Source organism: Cervus elaphus, chromosome 15 (genome assembly GCF_910594005.1).
Source record: "Cervus elaphus chromosome 15, mCerEla1.1, whole genome shotgun sequence".
In the NCBI taxonomy this organism is placed as follows: Eukaryota; Metazoa; Chordata; class Mammalia; order Artiodactyla; family Cervidae; genus Cervus; species Cervus elaphus.
Genome location: NC_057829.1, coordinates 4,405,810 through 4,430,683, shown reverse-complemented (window position 1 = coordinate 4,430,683; position 24,874 = coordinate 4,405,810). Strand labels below are relative to the sequence as shown.

The window sequence follows — 24,874 nt, the reverse complement described above, 5'->3', positions numbered from 1 at the left end:
ATGCCATGATCTTTGTTTTCTGAATGTTGAGCTTTAAGCCAACTTTTTCACTCTCCTCTTTCACTTTCATTAATAGGCTCTCTAGATCTTCTTCCCTTTCTGCCATAAGGGTGGTGTCATCTGCATATCTGAGGTTATTGATATTTCTCCCACAATCTTGATTCCAGCTTGTGTTTCATCCAGCCCAGCATTTCTCATGATGTACTCTGCATATAAGTTAAATAAGCAGGGTGACAATATACAGCCTTGACGTACTCCTTTTCCTATTTGGAACAAGTCTGTTGTTCCATGTGCAGTTCTAACTGTTGCTCCCTGACCTGCATACAGATTTCTCAAGAGGCAGGTCAGGTGGTCTGGTATTCCCCTCTCTATCCTACTGCCTAATCAGTCCTATTGAGGAAAATAATCATAAATCTTTAAAATAGCCTATTTTCTGTGTAGCCTATCCATCAGTACTGACTTCTTCAACTATAGAAGTTTTTATTACAATGTGGCTTTTGTGGTACTTTCAGAGGCACTGTTGTCATTCCATTTGGCAAGAAAGAGCTAGCTTAATAACAGAAAAAAATTATTTGTTTTAAAGTATATTTTGTCAGAAAGATACTATTTCAGTGTTTAGACTTAATGTAGTGATGCTATGCCTTAAGTGACATTTTCTATGTTCATCAAGATACGATAATTCACCTTGGATGTGATTGACTCTCACACATTTGCTCTGTGCTCAAGAGTACTCATATTTTTTTTTAAAGAACCTGTGATTTGGAAGATTAGTTTTAGAATCTTATTTCTTGCTTAATTTGATTAGAGAACCAAACATGGGAAATTTGGGTTCTGTGGCAAAAGTACTTACTAAGTATTTGCTGCTTCATAATAAAATTCAATTTTTCTTTGGGTTATTTGAATGAAATTCATTCATTATACTTCTCTTGATAAAATGTGTTAGTTATATAACCCATATTTAACTTTAGATAGCTCTCTATATCCAAGGATTTTGCATCTATATATTCAACCAACCATGGATCAAAAATATTAGGAAAAAATTCCAGAGTGTTTAAAGAAGCAAAACTTGAATTTGAAGCATGATGACTACTATTTGCATAGCATTTATATTGTAATTACCACTATTTACATAGTATTACATAGGTAATCTAGAGATGATTTAAAGTATACAGAAGAATATTAGGTTATATGAAAGTGAAATTTCACTTGTATGTGGAATCTTTTTTTTTGAGATACAAATATACTTAATATCCAAACAGAAATAGATCCTTAGACATAGAAACAAACTTATGACTACCAAAAGTGAAAGAGGACAGGAGCAATTAATTAGGAGTTTGGGATTAACATAAACACACTACTCTACTTAAAATAGTTAATGAAGTAGGACCTACGGGATAGTTCCGGGGACTATACTCAGTATTTTTTAGTAATAATTATATGCGTGTGTGTGTGCATGTGCACACACGCTCAGTCTCTTAGTCGTGTCCAAGTCTTTGTGACCGCATGGACTGTAGCCCACTAGGCTCCTCTGTCCATTGGAATCTCCAGTCAAGAATACTGAAGCAGGTAGCCATTTCCTACTCTAGGGGATCTTCCCAATGCAGGGATTGAACCTCCGCCTCCTGCATGGCAGGCAGATTCTTATCTTCTGAGCCACCAGGAAACCCATACTATACCATTGTTATATAAGGGACTTGAGCATAAATTTTGATATCTGAGGAAGGTCCTGGAACTGAGGGAGGGATAATCATTTTAAAAGATGATCTGATTCCCAGTCTGATCTGCAAGCTTTCTTTTTTCTGCTTCCCTTGGGTTTAATTTGCTTTTCTTTTTTTGGTTTCAGAAGATGAAGGCTGATATCATTAGTTTGAGACCTTTTCTTTGTCCTTTAGTGCTTAAATATTTGTCCTTACTGTCCCCTGTCACTTTTTGTTGTGCTGTGTTTAATTTCTCTTTTAATTGCTTCTTTGACCAATAGGTTGTTGAGTATTCAAATATTTGTGTTGTGCTTAGCTGCTCAGTCATGTCTGACTCTTTGCGACCCCATGGACGGTAGCCCGCCAGCCTCCTCTGTCCATGGGGATTCTCCAGGCAGGAATGCTGAAGTGGGTTGCCATGCCCTCCTCTTCCATGTATTTGGGATTTTCCAGCGATCCTTCTGTTACTGATTTCTAATTTAATATCTTTGAGGTCAGAAAACATACTTAAAAGACTGAATGCTTTTAAATTCATCCAGATGTGACTTATGGCCCAAAAAGTTCCATAAAGCAAAACTTGAATTTGCTGCAAGCTGGGAGCTAGTCACATTGTATTTACATTGTAATGTCTATCGTAAGTAATCTAGAGATGGTTTAGGTACACTGGAGGATGTGCATAGGTTGATGCAGAGGCAGGCATGACTACTCCAAGTCACCCTGAAAAAATTATATCCCTCACTGTTACTGAACCATGAACAGTGTTATAACTCAGTCTAAGAATGGATCCCTCTTTTGTTAGCTTTATAACCAAGATCATGTGAATCAACTCAGTCACAAGTCCTTTCAGACATTTTCATAATGTTTGCTATTAGTTGCTCTCTGAGGAAGTGTTCGATCTTGCTAAGTATTCTGTGTGCACTGGCAAATAAATGTTCCATGTGCCCATTCTCCTTTTATTGAGTAGAGTACTAATAAGTGTCCATTTGATCTAGTTGGCTGATAGTGGTGTTTAGATTGTCTGTTTCCTTACTGATTTTCAGTCTATATGTTCTATTCATTATTGAGAGAAGGGTATTGAAATTTCTGATTATAACTGGATCTTTATACTTCTCCCTGGCAGTTCTGGTTTTTTTTCTTCATGTGCTTTGAAGCTCTGTTGTTAGATTCATAAAAATTTAGGATATAATAAATTGGCCCCCTTATTATGAAATTGCCTTTTTAAAATCCCTGATATTTGCTATGACATCAAATTTGTATGATGTTAATATTGAACTCCTTGCTTTCTTGCTTTTCTTGGTGTTAGCATTGTATATTTTTAAAAGAACTTTTACTTTTAACTTATTTGCATCTTTAAAGGTCATTTCTTTCATGCAGTATGTAGTTAAGTCTTGAATTATTATCCACTTTGACAGTCACTTCCTTTTAACTGTAAAATTTAGTCCATTTATATTTGTATGATTATTGATATATAGTTTTGTCTGCCATCTTATTATTCCTTTTGGATTTGTCCTATGTGGTCTTTGTCCCTTTTCCTTCTTTTTCTGCCTTCTTTTGTATTGTTTGAATATTTTCTGCAATTCTATCTTAATCTTGTTTTTGTTGGCTTATTAGTTATAATTTTTTGTCATTTTCATGGTTGCTTAATTTTTTAAAATCTGTCATTAACTTGTAATTTCAAGTCATTTTATCTCTATGAATAATATAAGAACATTTCAATAGAATACTTCTCTCCCAGTCTTTGTCATGTTTTTGTCATACATTTGGCTTTTATTGATATTATAAACCCCAAACTACATTCTTATAATTTTTATTTAAGGTTAGATTTTTTAAAGAGATTTAAATACACACAAAAACATTTAACATTTTGTGCCCAGAGTTACCATTTCAGTTGTTTTCATCTTCATTATTTTATTGAGGATTTGCATTTCCTTTAGGTAGTTTATCTTTATTTCCAAAGTTCTTGTTACATTTCTTATGGTGCATGTCAGTTGGAGATCAGCAGTTTTGGCCACTGTACTTATTTCTGAAATGTTCTTATTTTACCTTTATTTTAAGTGATTTTTTTTCCCTGGGTATAATATTCTCAGCTGAGTTTTTTTGGTTCATTGATTTTTATTTTTACTGGTGATTATCTTTTATGCTTTATATATCTGGTCATTTTTGTTTGGTTGTCAGACATTGTAAATTTGTTGGGTACTGTATATTTTTGTCTTCCTGTCAGTGTTTTTAAGATTTTTCTGGGAGGCAGTTAAGTTACTCAGTCAAGTTTGATTCTTCTGGAATTTGCTTTTCAAATTTTTGGGGTGGGAGCAGAGCAGGGTTGAACCTAGGGCTGGTTATTCTCTGCTATTGAAGCAAGCCTACCTGTATCCTCAACTTGGTGCCCCATGAATTGTGAGGACTTCTAGTCTGGCTGATGGAAGGAGGTTGACTTCAGAACCTGTGTAAGGGTTGACTACTGTCCCCTCTAATCATTTTGGGGGGTTCCGTTCCCTGCTGGAGGCAGTTTTCTCATGTGTACATGTTGATCAGTAGTCGGCTGAATATTTGAAAGGGATCCTCTTTAGTCCTCTAGAGTCTACTGTTGTAAAGCTGTCTCCTCTCTGGTACTGTGTCCTGCAAACTCTAGCCCCCTTGGTATTCCAGACTCTCAGCCGTGTCTGCTCAACTCAGTGAGTCTTCTGTGCCTCACTTGGGTTCCCTTACCTACCTACATCATAGCTGAGAAATTCTTCTAAGGCAAACTGGAACAAATGTACAGCTCACCTTGGTTGTTACCCTGCCTTTCCTTTGTATCTTGATGTTCAGTGTCTTGAAATATGTTCTTCCCCAGATATTTTGTCTGGTATATTTTGGGGGGTGGAAGGAGGGAAGAATTGTTTCAGAAGAGAGTAAATGCTGTCCCTGTTCACTTTATCTTGTCCAGAAGTAATTCAAAAGTTGACACATGTAATTCTTACTTCAGGATGAGATTCCATGTTTCCTCTGGCAAGTGTAGTCTAATATTTTCTACTTCTGTATTTATATTTATTCTCCTTTTGATTTCTCACCACAAGCCTATCACTAAGCTACTGTCTTTTCCTGAGTTACCCAGCATCTCCTTTTAAAATCTGTCTACTGTGATCATGTAACAGGTGCAATGGATGAACCTAATGAGGCAGTTTCCCTTTTTTTTTTTTTTACAATTACCTAACCTTAATTGTGTCCTCATTTTTTACAAAATTAAAATTTAATTTAGCTTTATTTTTCCCTCTTCTCTCTGGAATACTTAGCTGCTGGTTATATTGTTCATCATATCTATATATGTGTATCTGTATATATAGATTTATTTATGTGCTTGTTAATATTACTGAATTATTTGAATTCCTGAATTTAAATAGCTTTAATGTAGCCTGATATAATTTAATATAGCTTCTTTAATATCCCTTAGAAACTGAAAAATTTTACATGATTATAGAAATTGTAAAGGGTATGTTAAGTAACATAATTTGATACTTCTGTCACATCCATAAAATCACTAAAAGTATTTAAAACCTCAATCTTTACAATATTCAGGTATTTTTCAAGGTAATTTTTTAGATATTCATTTTATTAATATAGATTCATATACTATTAGAAACCTTATTTAAAATATGTAAACTCAGACCTTTTTTATTTCATAGAGTGAAAGTCAGAATCTATTTTGTGTTTATACATTTGTGTTTTTCTTATGTAGTTTATTTTCTGTGACCATTCTGGTCTCTGTCACCAAGGTTAGGGTAGTGGTCATGGAGTGTGTGTGAGGGTGTATGTGTTTGCATTTGTTTCTGTGTATAGGGGAATGTATTCTATTCTTCTGGACTATTTTTTTTAAAGTGTATTAATTCCCTGTAGGTGTATATTAATAAATGTATTCTTGAAGTAAGTGGGACAAGGGATAAATCTGTTTGTAATATGGTTTAATCTTTAAGTTATGAAAAGTAGGGGAGGAATTCATACTTTTAATTTTTGTTTTGACATAGTGTGATTCTATCACATTTGATTTCCCTTAGGTTTTTTTTTGTTTTTTTTTTTTGTTTGTTTTCATTTTTTTGTCCTTGATAAATTAAGATGAAAAATGTCCTCATATTGGATAGAAGTTCTAAAACTTTGCATCATTAACAATTTTAAGAGTCTTGGACAGCATTTTCTGACAAGAAGTTTCTCCTAGAAAGCAATTAAATGATTACATTTTTTGTAGCAGATATATTCAACCTAATAATCTAACAACTGACATTTGCTATTATTTCCTTTTAAGTTTGAAAATGTAGATATTATATTTGAGTTATTTTTGAATTTTATTTACATTTGTGGATGAGATTTGAATTTGACTTTGTTATATTTATCATTCAACTAGAATTAATGGGTTAAAATGTTTAAAATAGTAATATTTCATTGTATATAAGTGTTCATTTTAAGAAGGGAGAAATAATTTTCTCCTGCCAAGTCATTTCTGTTGCTTTTTGAGCATAGAAAGAATTTACAGAGATAACAAAATGAGGTAATAGATGAATTTAATTGATATATCTGACTTGGAAGTTCAGATAGAAACTTTAGGAGAGTCATGCAGTTTAACTATTTCAGCTGTTTATAAGGTTGAAGTCAAAATATTCCAAAATTATTAGTAATATTTAGGGTAAATGATGATATATTTAAAATTATGTTTTTGAGCATCATAAATTCAAATTTTTCATTTAAAACATTTTTTTTCTTTTTTCTTTTTTTAAGGAGCTCATGATCTGAGTCATAGTTAGTTCCAGATGTTGTTTTTACTGACTGTATAGAGCTTCTCCATCTTTGGTTACAAAGATGCTCCTTATTACAAAATTCAGGCTTAAATTGAAGAAAAGTAGGGAAAACTGCTGGGTCATTCAGGTATGACCTAAATCACATCCCTTATGATTATACAGTGGAGGTGATGAACAGGTTCAAGGGATTAGCTCTGGTAGACAGAATGTCTGAAGAACTGTAAACAGGGGTTCTTAACCTTGTACAGGAGGCAGTGACCAAAATCATCTCAAAGAAAAAGAGACCCAAGAAGGCAAAGTGGTTGTCTGAGGAGGCTTCACAAATAGCTGAGCAATGAAGAGAAGCAAAAGACAAGTAAGAAAAGGAAAAATATACACATTTGAATGCAGAGTTTCAGAGGACAGCAAGGGGAGATAAGAAGTCCTTCTTAAGTGAACAGTGCAAAGAAATAGAGGAAAACAATACAATGGGAAAGACTAGAGACCTTGTCAAGAGAACTGGAGATATCAACAGACTATTTCATGTAAGGATGGGCACAATAAAGGACAGTAATGAGAGCTAACGGAAGCAAAAGAAGTTAAGAAGAATTGGCAAAAATATACAGAAGAACTATACAAAAAAGATCTTAATGACCCAGAAGACCACAATGGTGTGGTCACTCAGTTAGAGCCAGACATCCTGTAGTGTGAAGTCAAGTAGGCTTTAGGAAGCATTACTATAACCAAAGCTAGTGCAGGTGATGAAATTCTAGATGAGCTATTTAAAATCCTAAAGGGTTATGCTATTAAAGTACTGCATTCAACATGTCAGTGAATTTGGAAAACAGCAGTGGCCACAGGATTGGAAAATTAAGTTGCTCAGCCGTGTCCGACTCTTTGCGACCCCATGGACTATAGCCTACCAGGCTCCTCCATCCATGGGATTTTCCAGGCAAGAGTACTGGAGTGGGCTGCCACTTCCTTCTCCAAGGATTGGAAAAGGTCACTTTTAATTCCATTCCCAAAGAAAGGTAATGCCAAAGAATGTTCAAACTACCATACAATTGCACTCATTCCACATGCTAGCAAGATGATACTCAAAATCCTTCAAGCAAGTCTCCAGCAGTATGTGAACTGAGAACTTCCAGATGTACAAACTGAGTCTCGAATAGGCAGAGGAACCAGAGGTCAAATTGCCAACATTTGTTGTATCACTGAGAAAGCAAGGGAATTCCAGAAATACGTCTGCTTCGGCTTCATTGACTTCGTTAAAGCCTTTGACTGTGTGAATCACAACAAATTGTGGAAAATTCTTAAAGATGGGAGTATCAGACCCCACCTTACCTGTCTTCTGAGAAACCTATATATGGGTCAAGAAGCAACAGTTAGAACTGGACATGAACTACTGACTAGTTCAAAACTGAGAAAACAGTACAACAAAGCTGTATATTGTTACCTTGCTTATTTAATTTATATGCAGAGTACATCATGCGAAATGCTGGACTGGATGAATCACAAGCAGGACTCAAGATTGATGGGAGAAATATCAACAACCTCAGATATGCAGATGATACCACTCTAATGGCAGAAAGTGAAGAGGGACAAAGAGCACCTTGATGAGGGTGAAAGAGGAGAGTGAAAAAGCTGGCTTGAAACTCAGCATTCAAAAAACTTAAGATCAGACATCTTGTCCCATCACTTCATGGCAAATAGAAGGGGAAAAAGTTGCAGCGGTGACATATTTTATTTTGGGGGGCTCCAAAATCACTGTGGATGGTGACTGTAGCTGTGAAAGTAAAAGACATTTGCTTCTTGGAAGGACAGCAATGACAAGCTTGGACAGTTTATTAAAAAGCAGAGACATCACTTTGCCCACAAATGTCCATATAGTCATAGCTATGGTTTTTCTAGTAGTCATGTAAGGATGTGAGAGTTGGATTGTGAAGAAGGCTGAGTGCCAAAATTGATGGTTTTGAACTGTGATGCTGGAGAAGACTCTTGAGAGTCCCTTGTGCTCCTAGGAGATCAAACCAGTCATTGCAAAAGGAAATCAACCCTGAATATTTACTGGAAAGATTGATGGTAAAGCTGAAGCTTTAATACTTAGGCTGCCTGATGTGAAGAGCTGACTCATTGGCAAAGACCCTAATGACTGAAAGATTGAAGGCAAAAAGGAGAAGGGGGAGGCAGAGGATAAGATAGTTATATACTATCGCTGACTAAATGGACATGAATCTGAGCAAACCATGAAAGATAGTGGCAATTCTGTGCGGCTCAGAGGGTAAAGAATCTGCCTGCCAATGTAGGAGACCCAGGTTAAAATCCTGAGTCAGAAGATCCCACGGAGAAGGAAATGGCTACCCACCACAGTATTCTTGTCTATAGACTCCTATGGACAGAGGAGCCTGGTAGGCTATAGTCCATGCGGTTGCAAACAATTGAACATGACTTAGTGACTAACACTTTCACTTTGGGAGACAGTGGAGGACAGAGGAGCCAGGCGTGCTATAGTCCATGAGGTCACTAGGACTCAGACATGACCTAGTGACTGAACAACAACAATTTTTTTTTTAAATATAAATTGCAGTACAGTCAGATAACTCAAAAGACATATTTCCTTGTAATAAAATATTGTCTTACAGTTTTGCTAATGCAGAGGGCAGGGAAGGAACTGTAATATATTTATGCATCAAGTTTTGTCATGACCAATATAAATATTGCTGTATCAACTGTAGTATAGGCGTTCTCCCATTCTTTATGCTATCTGTTGGGTATTCTTTTACTAAGCTTTTCATTTTGAAATACTTTTTATTTACCAACACTATTGTTTAAAATTCTTTTAAGATACATACACAGATGTCAGTTTTAAATTCAGAGTCTCAAAGCGCAGCAAAATATCACATTTAAATTGTAGTCATATTTTTTTTCAAAGTCTAGAAAATACAACTTGATGCTGTTTCTTATCCTACTTTTTAAATACATCTCTTTCAGACAATGGGAAAGCATGTTAGCATTTTGTTTTCTGATTGAGTGAATTTTCTAATTTTTTATTATAGGGATAAATTTTAAATTGTCAGAAATTGGGCAGGATGACAGGGAGTATTAGTGATGGGAGAGCAGTAAACAGTTCCTACGCCAAAAACAAGTAAATTCCAGAATTAGAAACCTGGGAAATTGCATCTCAATCCTTAAAGTATGTAGTGCTTTCAAATGAAAATCAACTGATTTCTGATTATTTAGACCACAGTTTTGTAGGTATCAGTTCTCCAGATCATTTAAGTTTTCTTCTAGATGAGTTTTTCTTGATACTGGTGCCTTTAACATAGCATTATATGATAGACTATAACATTTCTAATTTTAAAATATTCATTATTTTTGTTTGAGGAAAACTAGGGCCTTTCTGGGGCTTCCCTGGTGGCTCAGAGGTTAAAGTGCCTGCCTGCAATGTGGGAGACGTGGGTTTGATCCCGGGGTCGGGAAGATCCCCTGGAGAAGGAAATGGCAACCCACTCCAGTACTCTTGCCTGGAAAATCCCATGGACGGAGGAGCCTGGTGGGCTACAGTCCATGGGGTCACAAAGAGTCGGACATGACTGAGTGACTTCACTTCACTTCAGGGTCTTTCTAGTGCTTCCCTAGTAGCTCAGATGGTAAAGAATCCACCTGCAATGTGGGAGACCTAGGTTTGATTCCTGGGTTGGGAAGATCCCATGGAGGTGGGCATGGCAACGTACTCAAACTCCATGGACAGAGGAACCTGGCAGACTACAGTCCATGGGGTCTTAAAAGAATCAGACATGACAGCAACTAAGCAGAGCATGGGGCCTTTCTTATTGTTCCTTTTACAGGCATACAGGGAGAGAAAATAAAGCTTTCAATCATCTATAGAATAAAAAGTTATAAAATTGTGGTTCACTGATGTGGAGAAATATGTGTTATTTATTTTAGGGGCCTTGATGCTCTCAGCAAAAAGGTGAAGGCTTCCACAGTAGACTTACCTATAGAGTCTGTAAGTCTGAGTCTGCAGGACCTTATTGGCTACTTCCACCCACCAGATGAGCATTTAGAGCATGAAGATAAGCAGAACAGATTACGAGCTCTGAAGAACAGGCAGAATCTCTTCCAGGAAGAGGTGAGTTTCTACGAACACTCATTTCTGTCATCGTCTTGGGGAAACAACTTCTTGGTGTCGGACATTCTCTACCTGTTTGACTATCTGCATATTGAGGTACATGTGAGCAGGTATGCTACTGTACAAGGGGAGAAGAGAATCAGGCCTTGGAGGAATCCTGCAGTAGTTGTTACTACTCTCTCAATAAGTATTAATTTTAAAAGACGACACTCTTCATTCCTCTGGCAAAAGACATTTTTATTTCACTGTCTGCTCAGCCTTCACTCTGATCATTGTTGTGCTGTAGTTTGCTTTATGGTCATCATATAAAGAGAGACTCTCAACATGTCTAAATGAACACAGTCTTTGAAAAGCACAGGTGTTTTCACACTGTTCAACAGGTTCATTGGGGCTCCTTGGAAATGCCTCAGGACTCACTGGAGCTTTGTATTGGGGATGGAAGCTGTCTGGGAGAGGGCCTCCTGGGGAGGCCGGCTCTAGGCTCCCTGCGACAGAGCAATCCCTCTTTTTCTTTTTTGTATGTGTTAAGATTCTATATATGATTATATTTTACAGAAGTTCCACTGCTAAAAAGAACTCAAGCCATAATTTATAGACAGAGGAGCAGAAGGACCGTGTGATGTATCTAATGGTCCTAATGTTAATGTTAGAACTAGTATTCAAGAATTTGAGTGGGAGGGTGTCAGAGTTGAGCTGGCAGATCAGGCCAGATCAGCCTCTGTTCCCTCTCTTCTCAGTGCCCCCCTGTACTAATGGACTATGTGGATTAGTGCATTTTTCTGAGTAAAAGTAACTAAGAAAAAAGAAAGATTAGTGGACATTAACTGAGTTCCCATAGTCCCCCAGTCTATAGTCTTCTAGTTTTAAAGCTGTTGCCTAATTTTCCATCAAAAGCCATTGAAACTGATAACTAATTTTTGAGAATTTTTTTTTCACTGTGTACAAAAGAAATAACCCACTTAGAGATCATAATGGCAAGAAAGCACAGGAAATGTCAACATAAACCTATAATAGCAACATGGAATAGTTGCCTGGGATTTTTTATTTTTGTACATGCCAAACTGCTGGGCATACCACACTTATTTTATATCTGGAAGAACTAGAATGAAATACTGAGCTGTGAAAATTTAAAATATTGATTTGAATTAGTGTATTTCTTATATAACACACTCTGGATGGGAACCTAGAAGTGTTCTTAGGGCCATGGTCCCTCTTAAATTCTTTGTGTGAAGTAAGTTAATTTGTCAACTCCTCATAGCTTTTCCATTAATGTGCTTTGCCTCATTTTGACAATCTTGATCTAGAAATGATAAAAATATAATTTGAAATGTAGATAGCTTCTTACAAAGTTTCTATAATGAATTTTTTATTTGCCTTAAATGCCTTTCCATGAGCTTCCCTATACATCTTCAGTTTACTATTAAAAAGTGATGATGATGGTGGTGGTGGTTGTGATTATATCTTCCCTAAGAGTAATGATCTCTTCTCGTGCTTATATAGGGGAGGTGAAAAATCATTTTCTTCTGCTCAGCTTCATTGGTTGGGGCCCTGCAGGTTACACCAACAGAAGATAGATGTACAAGTGAAGAACAAATGAAATATTTCTAATGTATGCATTGTGTGTGTACCTGGGAGTACTCTACGATGAGTAACTCCAGATATCACCAACCAGAGTTCTTGGCCTTCCCCAGTCAGTAGAAATTGATCAGAGGCCAAGCAAGGAATTCAGGCAAGGCTTTATTGGGGTCCCTGCTGTAGCACAGGGGAAGGGAGAACAGGCAACAGATTCCTTTGCTTGCTCATTCCATCAGGGAGGGGGATAACCTGATTCCTACATGGGGCAAGGTAGCATTGTGTCCAGGAGTCAGGTGGGAGGGTTGGCTTGGATGGTTTGTCCACCTCTTAAGTGATACTGTGTGTGGGGGACATGTGCAGTACCTTGATTTTGCTTCAGGCTCTTCAAAAGTGGCAGTTGAGTTTTTCTGTCTCTTTGTATCTTTTGTCCAGAATTTGTCCTATCTGTGCATGTAGACAGTTATTTTTAATCCCATACAGTTTCTTTGTATTTTGTTGTCTAGAAGAGGTGTGTCCAGGTGCAAGCAAGCATTGCGGCAAAGGGTCCCAGGTCCTAGCCTGTCTTACATGAAGTGGTTAGAACTCAGGTTTATGTAGCATGCTAATTAAAAAAAAAAAAAACAATTAATTTGTAGAGAAGTGATAAGACAAAGGAAAGGGATTTTGAGTTTCTGGGGAGCTGCTGGAGCAGCAAATTGTTAGAAGGTAAATATAAGGTGGAAACTAATGGATAATAATGACTAGTTTGATGCATAGATTATTCTGTGCAGGCTCTGGACTGATAATAGACTGGCATTGTCTCAGACATCCTCCTGTCCTTCCTGACGGAGTGGAGAAGGGTAGGAATTATTTGTGTCTGATTTTTCTCAATGGGCTTCAGCCCTAATATTCCTTATGCTGAAGTGGCTTATTTTGGGGTGGCACTCTCTGAACCTCTTCACTCATAGTAGGATGCTTGATGTAGTTAATCAACCTACTATTAGACCTTGCAAATTATTACAATCAGTAAGAAATACATATTTTTTATGTTGTTCTGTTTCTATTTGAGAATAGCCCTCAGGATTTAAAAACCACTTGAATTATTTCAAGAACATTTTATTTCGCATGCAAGTGTGTTTCTTCCTGTTCTTTGAATAAATGATCTCAATGTTCTTTTTTTTTTTTGATCTCAATGTTCTTTATGATTAACAGACTTACTTTAAGCCAGACTTTTAAAAAAAATAACAACTTAGCAATTTCTTTTTTTTTTTTTTTTTTTGCCTGTGAGCAGAGTCACAGTTGCTGACGGTTATCTTTCTGCCTTCCAGGGAATGATCAACCTCGTGCTCGAATGTATAGACAGACTGCACGTGTATAGCAGCGCCGCTCACTTCGCGGATGTTGCTGGGAGAGAAGCAGGGGAATCTTGGAAATCGATTCTGAATTCTTTGTATGAGTTGTTGGGTAAGAACTACGATTGGCTTTTCAAGGCAACTGAGTTATGTCTGTTCAACATGATCATGTAACAGTTACAGCAGCTTTATAACTTGCTTCTTAATTGAGGCTTTTCATGTTTTACTATTGCACTGAAGTAAATGATGTTTAGTATTAATATTTAAATCTATTTCTGAGCATGAAAGGTGGCCATAGCTGTAGATTTACCTTTGATTAAAAGAGGAGAGTCATCTAGGGTATAGTTTTGTGAGCGAGGGGACTCTATAGGGATGCACATTAAATACTTCCTTTTTGATTCTGAAGTTAGTCCCACATGAGCCCATCTTCTCACCATTCCATCTTGTCAGAGATCTCCTCCTCTAAGCTTGTGGAGATCTGTGTCTGCACCTTCTAGGTGTGCTCAGCAAAAATTGCCGTAGTTTATGCTGTGTTCCTCTTTGCTCTTTACAGACATTCATAATGTGGTTGGATGGCTTTAACATGGTGATTTACATCACAGGCGTAGCATAACATATTCTTATCATATACTCTCACTTCTTTTGGGTACTTTTGTCATCTTCTCCCTCATAGTAATGCTCTCTTCTTCCACTTCTATATTTTTTATGTTGTTTTTGCCTTTTAAATGTGTCTTAGAAGATAAACTTGTAATTGTTGGGTATAGCAAGAAAGTTCCAGATCAGCTGGTAGAAGGTCATAGCATCATGATTATTGCAGATACACCTTCCTTTTAGTTTATCAAAGATGGAAGAAACAAAGTTTTCTTTGTAGTTCCCTCCAGGTTGAAATTCTATATTCTGTTACTCATTCTCTGAACACAGCATCACACATCTCATACATTAGTAGCCTATATGTCTGGTGCATCGCTGGTGTTCAGTAGATGTTTGAAATGTAATCCTCAAGATTGTGTTGAGAACCTGGTATTATAGGTTTCTTATTAATTTCTCAGTTCTTCCTCTTCTCTCCACTGATATTTATTTCAGACTCCAGGAAGCCCTCACACACACAGTCAGCATTTTCATTGACTCTCTGATACTTGAAATACAACTTCTTATTCTACAATAAGAAAAATACTTGAGTATTCTTGAAATCCTCAAGCCCCATGGCTGGTCTGTCCCTTCTTGTTCCCCTGTGACCTCAGTCATTTTATCTCTAGTCTCTCAGTCCTACCTAGCTCTTTACCTCTAATCCAGCACTGTCCTTTCAGACTGTCTAGAATTATTTTATATCAGAGATTTGATATGCAGTAAATGTACATTTATTTGTACTATATGTTATATATGCATATATATAGCATGTTTTTCTTAAATATATGCATTTATTTCTTTAATTCTTTTAATCCTTTTTGATGGAGGATTTAAGAGAGCTACATTAAGTTCATTTAAGGGACTTAAAACTGACATAACTAGAACCCCCTAAAACTCACATTGTAATGGAAAATATTAGCATAATAACAACATATGTAACTAAGATAGCATACAGTGATTTCAGGCTATGCATGTTTTGTGGCTTTCAAGTTAATTTTTTCATGCAACAAGAGACATAAATTCTCAATATACTTTCTACTCGTACATACACATACGCACACACACACTCACTCTTGACCATAACTTATATTTTCACACTGCTACTCCTGAGAGGATTTTTGTTAATCGGCTATTCCTGTGTGTGTATATGTGTGTAGGTATGTGTGTGTAATTAAGAAGCTTTTCTGAAGATATATATGTTTGCATGTATATATATATATATATATATATCTCATTAAGAAGGATCTTCTGAATATATATATAGATTGCTTTTCCTTTTTGCATATTTTCCCAAGTGTTTTGCCTCTTAATTCCTTATACAGTGTCCTGAAGGGGCATCCTTGGTAACAGAGACTGTGTCATGTTGGGGGAACGTGGAATCCAGTGGATGTGGGTTTCAATAGAAGCTTCATTCATTCATCAGAGAGTAGTTGGATGCCTGCTATGGGAAATATTCTAATCTGGGAAGTGAGGTACAGTTGTGAGCAGCATATAGTCTCTGCTATCATGAATCTTATGGTTGAGTGAGAGAGAGACAGGTGGTGTAAATAGCAGAGCCAGCCACAGTGCTGTGTAGTTACTGCATTTAATGCCTTGACCATCTCTATGCATGTTACTATTAGTCTTTGTTAGTGATTAGTAAGAGACTGATAAATTTGACTACATAAGAATGAAAACTTATAGGATAAATAATATCATTAAAAATAAACAGGTGGGAATTTTATAAAATGTGCAGGCTATGTGAAAGACAAAGGCTTAGTTTCTGTAATATAATTTTCATAAATCTATATGAAAATATCATGTATCAGAAAAACAGACAATTAGTAGCAATGGGTAGTTTACAGAACAATGAATAAAATAGTAACAGATTCTCAGCATGACAAATAAGGAAATGGAAATTAAAATAAGCGGAGATCATACTTCATCTGTTAGATTGGCATAGACAAAATGGTAATACCCATCATTGGGGAAAATGTTGAGTAGAATCTTCTTGGTGGGAGTATAAATTGATGAAAATTTAAAAAACCAAGCAAGTCTCAGTCAACAGTATACACAAAACTTTAAATGTGTATATCCTTTAACTCTCAGAATTTCCACTTTAAGAAATAGTCTAGAGACTGTATATGTCTCTACAAGTGTGGAAAGGATATCTACTGAAAAATTATTTATAGATAGCATAAAATTGAAAACAATTTTTCTATCAACAGGGAAGTGGTTATATAAGTAATAATATACCTATAGAGTATAAAACTGTGTTATCATTGAAAATTGAGATAAGTATACCATTTGAAAAATTGTATGAATCAGGCTAGACTGCATATGATAGTAAGTGAAAAAAAAAGCAAGATGCTTACTGTGTGTATAGTTAGATTCCAATTACATACAATTAAAAATATGTAGAGAAAGATACATTCCTGTGTATACAGTGGATATTTCTAAAAGGATGCCCAGAAAACTGTTCGGTAGCTGCTCCTTGGGAGAGAGATCTTTGACTTGTCTCTGTGTATTAATAAACGTGTTCTTAATCTATCTGCATGTATTATTCATTTGTTTTTGGCTGTGTTGGTTCTCCATTGCTGCGTGAACTTTATCTGATGGCCGCAAACGGGAGCTACCCCTCCCTTTGTGGGCCACAGGCTCTAGGGCACAGGCTCAGTAGTTGTGATGCATGGGCGCCGTTGTTCCATGGCATGTGGGCTCCTTCTGGATCAGAAATTGAGCCCGTGTCTCCTGCACTGGCAGGCAGACTCTTTACCACTCAGGGAAGTACTGTATGTATTACTTTTATTATTGAAAAAAATAGATAACAGAAATGTGTGATGCTAGATAATTGATAATGTAAGGGAAGCTAATTTATTCTTTCTAGTTGAGTTAAAAGAACCTTTACGTCAGTGCATATAAATGGAATATTTTTCAGTATACACATGGCTTAATAATGGTATTTCAAGTGAATAGAATTATGAGAAAATTTGTCACTTTGTTCGATTACTTTTTGTTCCTTTGACTACTCCTCATTTTCTGTTTTTATTATAGTGAACATTGATTTCATGATCAGGAAAAAAACAGTGAATAAAATCTTATTTGACATAAGGACCATTTGACACCAATAGTTTTTACTGAAGTTGATGTAATCATATAATAGGTAGACATGTATATGTAAGTGTTTATTTTACCTTGGCTGGTGAATTCTCAGACTGTCAGCAGTACTTTGAGTTCAACAATATATTTATGTCATTGTCCCTCTTTACCCTACTAATAGAAAGTTTGGTTCAACCATCAGTAACTTCAGCTTAATTAAGCCTCCTCCTCATTCTTGCAGAAAGGTGGACAGTAGAGTCTCTCATGTAGTTACATGTAAAATGCACCTTTTCCTCCTTTTACTTAAGTGGTTTTATTTAGCATGGAGAGAAAAGGGAGATGGAGAGGATTATAATCTATAACAATTTAAAAATTTGATGTGAATATATTTACTATGTGTCTTAGGTTCAGAGAGACAAGAGTGGATCTATGAGCTTGCCATCTGGAAGACCTAGGGGTCTTACAGACACCGATGTTCATAGTTTGCGAAGCATCACTGGGACATGCTCTCATACATCTTTTCTGACATCCACACAATTAATCTGCAGGAGGCTTGCAAGCCAGGATAATTTTCTAAAGATGTCTAGAAAATGTTCTTTGGCAAACTCTCTTTGTGAATACTCATTTTATGAAAATTCAAAGTATAAAACAAACAGGGTAGACATCTCTTTTAGGAAGGCATAAGTTACCAGTTTCTGAATCTTTAAAGACTGAGAAAGGATAGAGCAAGGAAAGATTTTTGCAAATCCAGATTATTTTCCCAGTATCTTAGGGACACAGATTTTCCTAAATGCCCTAAACACTGGGGAAAGGCAGTCAAGGAGTAGAAAAGAAGGGCATTGGCTTCAAACACGCTCATAGCAGATATTACTCTGGCGGTAGTACTTACAGTTTTTTCTCATCTTGTTCTCCAGGAAATCCTAAAAAGGCATTTCATTACCAAGACACATTACTTTTTTTCCAACTTGGTAATGATCTCATGGCTATGAAATGAAAGTTATTAATTTTGATGGGAATTCATTATCTAATCAAGCTTGTGAGATACCTGTTTTCTTAATTTGCTTATATACTACCATGACCCCGCCCTTCTAAACTTTCCAGACGGAATCTCAGCAGGAAAAGATTGTGGGGGAGGGGGGCTGCATAGCTCAGGACCTGAGCAGACTCAGGGGTCAAAATTGTCTGGCTTTAAGTCTTGGCTCCACTGTCAGCTCTGTGTGCACGAAGAGCTTTTCCTTTTTCTTCAGTTTTGTGTACATACTTACATCAAAATGGGCTCATATTCTCCATATCCTTAAATAGCATTTGTTTCCACTGACTTCTGTATTGTGGGCATCTTTCCTTGGCAGTAACTATAAACCGCCATCAGGCTTTAGTGGATGTATTCTACCCTACTGATGGGATGTGTCATCACTTATTTAGCCCACATTCAAGCTGTTTTCAAAGCTTTGCCATTGTAAACAGTGTTAGGATGAGTGTTCTTGCATTTCTCTGTATACTTTTTCATTACTTTAGAAACTCGCTTAACTGATTTCTTCAAGACTAACTTGCTGAATTTTAGTAGATCACACTTTATCTGTAAAACATACCCTGCACATGCACACACATGTAGACTTGCTTTGATAATGTTCCAGAGGCATTCTATTTAACTTTTTTTTTTTTTATTAGAAGTACATACATTATCAGAGTCTATGGTGATCATCATATGTTTCACCTTTGATTTATTCTAGCACATTTCTCTCTCATTGGAGTAATGAACCCATAACAAACTATGGAAAATTCTTAAAGAAATGGGAATACCAGACCACCTGACCTGCCTCCTGAGAAATCTGTATGCAGGTCAGGAAGCAACAGTTAGAACTGGATATGGAACAACAGACTGGTTCCAAATCGGGAAAGCAGTATGCCAAGCCTGTATATTCTCACCCTGTTTATTTAACTTATATTCAGAGTGCATCATGAGAAATGCTGGGCTGGATGAAGTACAAGCTGGAATCAAGATTGCCGGGAGAAATATCAATAACTTCAGATATGCAGATGACCCCACCCTTAAGGCAGAAAGTGAAGAAGAACTAAGGAGCCTCTTGATGAAATTGAAAGAGGAGAGTGAAAAAGTTGGCTTAAAGCTCAACATTCAGAAAACAAGATCATGGCATCTGGTCTCTGCACTTCATGGCAAATAGATGGGGAAACAGTGGAAACAGTGGCTGGCTTTATTTTTGGGGGCTCCAAAATCAGTTCAGATGGTGACTGCAACCATGAAACTCAAAGATACTTGCTCCTTGGAAGAAAACTTATGACCAACATAGACAGCATATTAAAAAGCAGAGACATTACTTTGCCAACAAATGTCCATCTAGTCAAGGCTATGGTTTTTCCAGTAATCATGTATGGATGTGAGTGTTGGACTATAAAAAGCTGAGCACTGAAGAATTGATTCTTTTGAACTGTGGTGTTGGAGAAGACTCTTGGACAGAAAGTCCCTTGAACTGCAAGGAGATCAAACTAGTCAATGGTAAAGGAAATCAGTCCTGAATATTCATTGGAAGGACTGATAGTGAAGCTGAAACTCCAGTACTTTGACCACCTGATACGAAGAACTGACTCAAGAAAAGACCCTGATGCTGGGAAAGATTGAGGGTAGGAGGAGAAGGGGACGACAGAGGATGAGATGATTAAATGGCATCACTGTCTCGATGGACATGAGATTGAGTAAACTCCAGGAGTTGGTGATGGACAGGGAGGCCTGGCGTGCTGCAGTCCATGGGGTCGCAAAGAGCGACTGAAGTGAACTGAATGCACTGCTTATAGTGATTTATAAATTGCCTCCTTGTATAAGATTTGGGGATCTGTATTCATAGCTAAGAGTTTCCTTTAGTTTTCTGATATGCATGCTCTCTTTATTAGGTTTACATAGCAAAGTTATACTGTCTTGAAAAAATATATTGGAAGGGTTTTCTTAGTTTCTTTACTTTGAAACAGTTTAACATAGCAATGACTTGTTTCCTGAATTTAGAAAAAAATGTTTTTGACTTTGACATACTTCTCAATATTACTCATTGTTTGTTATCCTATTTAGATTTTCTTTTTTGGGTCAATTTTCATGAAAAAATATTTGGAAGTCATCCTTTTTCCTAAAAGTTTAAAAATTTCAGTACAGCAATAAGTGGCTGTGTATGATTCCTTTCCTTCTTAATTATGTCTTTTTTTCTTGATTAAAGTTGTTGGCATTTATTTAAAGGGAAGGGGTCCTTGACAGTGCTGATCAGTCCTGTTATTTCAGTTTATTACATAGATCACCTCTACTATTTCTAACTTATTAATGTCTATGTTTATTGCTCTATTTCTTTTTTCTGTTCTACTTAGTTTTTATATTCTTTTTGAATGTTTTGGAAGGAATGTTTAGTTAACATTTTTCACTCTGTTACTTAGCAGTTCAGTTCAGTCACTCAGTCATGTCAGAATCTTTGTGACCCCACGGACTGCAGCATGCCAGACTTCCCTGTCCATCATCAACTCCTGGAGCTTACTCACACTCATGTCTATCGAGTTGCTAATGGCATCCAACCATCTAATCCTCTGTCATACCCTTCTCCTGCCTTCAACCTTTCCCAGCATCAGGGTCTTTTCCAGTGAGTCAGTTCTCCGCCTCAGGTGGCCAAAGTATTGGAGTTTCACCTTCAGCATCAGTCCTTCCAATGAATATTCAGGACTGATTTCCTTTAGGATGAACTGATTGGATCTCCTTGCAGTCCAAGGGACTCTCAAGAGTCTTCTCCAACACCACAGTTCAAAAGCATCAATTCTTTGGTGCTCAGCTTTCTTTATAGTCCAACACTCACCTCCATACATGACTACTGGAAAAACCATAGCTTTGACTAGACGGACCTTTTTTGGCAAAGTAATGTCTCTGCTTGTTAATATGTTGTCTAGGTTGGTCATAAGTTTTCTTCCAAGGAGCACGTATCTTTTAATTTCATGGCTGCAGTCCTCATCTACAGTGATTTTGGAGCCCCCCCAAAATAAAATCTTCCACTGTTTCCCCATCTATTTGCCATGAAGTGATGGGACCGGATGCCATGATCTTAGTTTTTTTTAATGTTGAGCTTTAAGCCAGCTTTTTCACTCTCCTCTTTCAATTTCATCAAGAGGCTCCTTAGTTCTTCTTCACTTTCTGCCTTAAGGGTGGGGTCATCTGCATATCTGAAGTTATTGATATTTCTCCTGGCAATCTTGATTCGAGCTTGTGTCTCATCCAGTCCAGTGTTTCTCATGATGTACTCTGCATGTAAGTTAAATAAGCAGGGTGACAATATACAGCCTTGGCATACTGCTTTCCCGGTTTGGAACCAGTCTGTTGTTCCATATCCAGTTCTAAGTGTTGCTTCTTGACCTGCATACAGATTTCTCAGGAGGCAGGTCAGGTGGTCTGGAATTCCCATCTCTTGAAGAATTTTCCACAGTTTGTTGTGATCCACACAGTCAAAGTGTTTGGCATAGTCAGTGATGCAGAAGTAGATGTTTTTCTGGAACTCTCTTGCTTTTTTGCTGATCCAGCCTATGTTGGCAATTTGATCTCTGGTTCCTCTGCCTTTTCTAAATCCAGCTTGAATATCTGGAAGTTCACAGTTCACATACTGTTGAAGCCTGGCTTGGAGAATTTTGAGCATTACTTTGCTAGTGTTTGAGATGAGTGCAATTGTGCGGTAGTTTGAACATTGTTTTGCATTCTTTCTTTGGGATTGGAATGAAAACTGACCTTTTCTAGTCCTGTGGCCACTGCTGAGTTCCAAATTTGCTGGCATATTGAATACAGCACTTTCACAACATCATCTTTTAGGATCTGAAATAGCTCCCTTGGAATTCCATCACTTCCACTAGCTTTGTGATGCTTCCTAAGGCCCACTTGACTTCCCATTCCAGGATATCTGGCTCTAGGTGAGTGATCACACCATGGTGATTATCTGGGTCATGAAGATCTTTTTTGTACAGTTGTTTTGTGTATTCTCGCCGCCTCCTCTTATTATCTTCTGCTTCTGGTAGGCCCGTACCATTTCTGTCGTTTATTGTGTCCATCTTTGCATGAAAAGTTCCCATGGTATCTCTAATTTTCTTGAAGAGATCTCTAGTCTTTCCCATTCTATCATTTTTCTCTATTTTTTTGCATTGATCATTAAGGAAGGCTTTCTTATCTCTCCTTGCTATTCTTTGGAACTCTGCATTCAGATAGTTATATCTTTCCTTTTCTCCTTTGTCTTTAGCTTCTCTTCTTTTCTCAGCTCTTTGTAAGGCCTCCTCATACAGTCATTTTGCTTTTTTGCATTTCTTTTTCTTACAATTAGAATGTTTAGTTTATTTTTCCTTGAGTACAGTTTTGACTATCTACTGTTGATTGTGTAAGGTAGTGCCCAGTTTTGATATTTGCTAGATATTCTAAAATTGTGGTATTGATTCCCTTATTGATTAAAAGTATTATTTTGGAAAAATTTTAAGGTTTTATGTAGGTTTTTTTTTGTTCCTGCTTTTCTTACTCATTTCAAGTTTTATGTTTGTTTTTTATTTCTGATTTTGGGTAGATTATTTTTGTTTCTGCTTTTCTTACTAATCATTAGTTACTTGTCATTAACATTATTGTCCGAGAGCATAGTTTATATACCATCTCTGTTTGCAGTAAGTTTAATGACCTTTTTCTCAGTGGCTTACTTTATGATTTTCTTAAATATCCCATGGGTTATTAAAAGGGTTTATTTGTACAGTTTTAGTTTTTTTTTTTTTTTAGCTACGGCATGTGGGATCTTCCCTGTCCAAGGATCAAACCCATGCCCCTTTTGTTGGGAGCATGGAGTTTCACCACTGGACCACTAGAGAAGTCCTCGTTTCTTCAAGAATTACCTTATCTCTCACTTTTGACTTCTAGAAAATAGTTGATATCTTTAATTTAAAAAGCCCAAGGCAAAATTAAAGGAGGGGGTTAAATTTTAAGCAAATGACACTTTATAGAGATTCAAACTCTTCACCATATACTTTCTGTCAATTGCTATTGTTCTTGGTCAGGAAAAGATATTCTTACAGGTTAAAAGCAGAAGTCCCACAGAGCATGTCGGACTCCTCTACCACACCTCATCCTGAACACACTTGTCCCTGGTGCTTATCACTGGATGTGTGTATGTGTGTGTGTGTATACGTGGTTACTGGTTCCAGAGCTGGAGGAGAGCCTAAGTAATTGAATGCATCACCTTGTAATTGTACAAATGTTATGGGGATTCCATTCACAAAAGAGCTTTTCTTATGTAGTTGAACAAACCTAATCCTTTTTGTCTTTTGTGTCATTATTTCTTTTCTTCCTCTCAGGCCAGGTAACAGCTTTTGGGAGGAAGAAAGAGGAAATATGAAGGAAGTATTTTAGTTTCATTGAACCCTGTTGCTCTTAACAAGCAGATGAACAGGTGGCATTCTCAAACTTCAGTTCTTTAAACTACCTCCTGGCACTACCAGATTTTAAAATTGTGGTTTTTTTCTTATAGAAACATATTTTTCACACTAAATATATTATATAAAAACATCATTTGCCATTTTTAAGCAGTTACACAGTTTCTGAACAATCTTATGGGCCTAAGAGTTGAATTTACATTAAATATTTACCATATTTGCTTTGAAATAACTGAATGATTTAGAAACATAAATTTTAAATTGAGTATATCAATTAGGTTGAAAGATATCATAAAGTTGACATAGGAATTTCAGATAAAGTGGGTTCTTTGGTTCAAGAGGTGTAGAGAACACTACTAGGTTTAAAAAAGTTGAAATAGGTGACTTAACTGCAGAAATTAGTTTCTAGAGTCTTTCATATGAATTTTGAATCTCTAAATGGGAAGAAGAGATGCAGGGGGGGAAAGGTTTTCAAACTCATTAGCCATCCGCCCTCACACCCTGTGTTTTCTTATAACAATTTGATGATACATTCTTTGTATGTTTGTTACACTTACCTGTCGTATCTCCTAGTATCTTGTGCTACATTTTCAGAAAAACTGATGTTCTCTTAACGTCTTCATTATATAGGTGAGAAAATTGAACTCTAGGGAAATTAAATAATTTAGCCTCACAGCTAATTAAAAGCAATGAGTATTAGAACCCAAGTGAGGAAAATCCCAGGACACTAGTTTTTCCATTACCCTTCATTATTGCTTGGAATATGAAATGTTACTTTCTCAAAAATATATTTCTTCTAATAAGCAGTGTTTTTACAGTCCCCATTAATAAATATCAGTTCAATTTTGTGTGTATATGTATATATGTGTGTGTGTGTGTATTTGTATGTGTTTTTGGTATAAAATTAATGTATTTTGTTTTTGATCCAATATTTTGTGCCTACTATGGACTTACTTTGGTTTCGAACTAGAAAATCACATAACTGTAAAATCTGCTTTTTCTTTTGCAGCGGCACTAATTAGAGGAAATCGTAAAAACTGTGCTCAATTTTCTGGCTCCCTTGACTGGTTAATCAGCCGACTGGAAAGACTGGAAGCTTCTTCTGGTATGTTTTCGAATATCTCCTTTTTATGATATAGTATTCCTTTTTTTCTATTTTATGTCCTTTAAGACATAAAAACAAATTCAGTGCAGTATAAATGTTTTCCTGTTACTAGGTTAAAATTTTTACTGGTGGCTGAAATCATTGGTATTTTCATT

The 24,874-nt window shown here is 36.6% G+C and overlaps 1 protein-coding gene across 12 annotated transcripts in view; it reads left to right on the top strand.

Annotated features, from left to right (window-relative positions):
* Positions 1-24,874, top strand: part of RYR2 (ryanodine receptor 2) — a 794,016-nt gene that overhangs the window by 401,765 nt on the left and 367,377 nt on the right. For all 12 annotated transcript variants that reach the window (XM_043925904.1, XM_043925902.1, XM_043925903.1 and 9 more), the window contains exons 15-17: positions 10,391-10,574; positions 13,457-13,592; positions 24,624-24,719. In XM_043925904.1, coding sequence (XP_043781839.1) covers positions 10,391-10,574; positions 13,457-13,592; positions 24,624-24,719 — 416 coding nt within the window. The remainder of the gene's footprint in view (positions 1-10,390; positions 10,575-13,456; positions 13,593-24,623; positions 24,720-24,874) is intronic.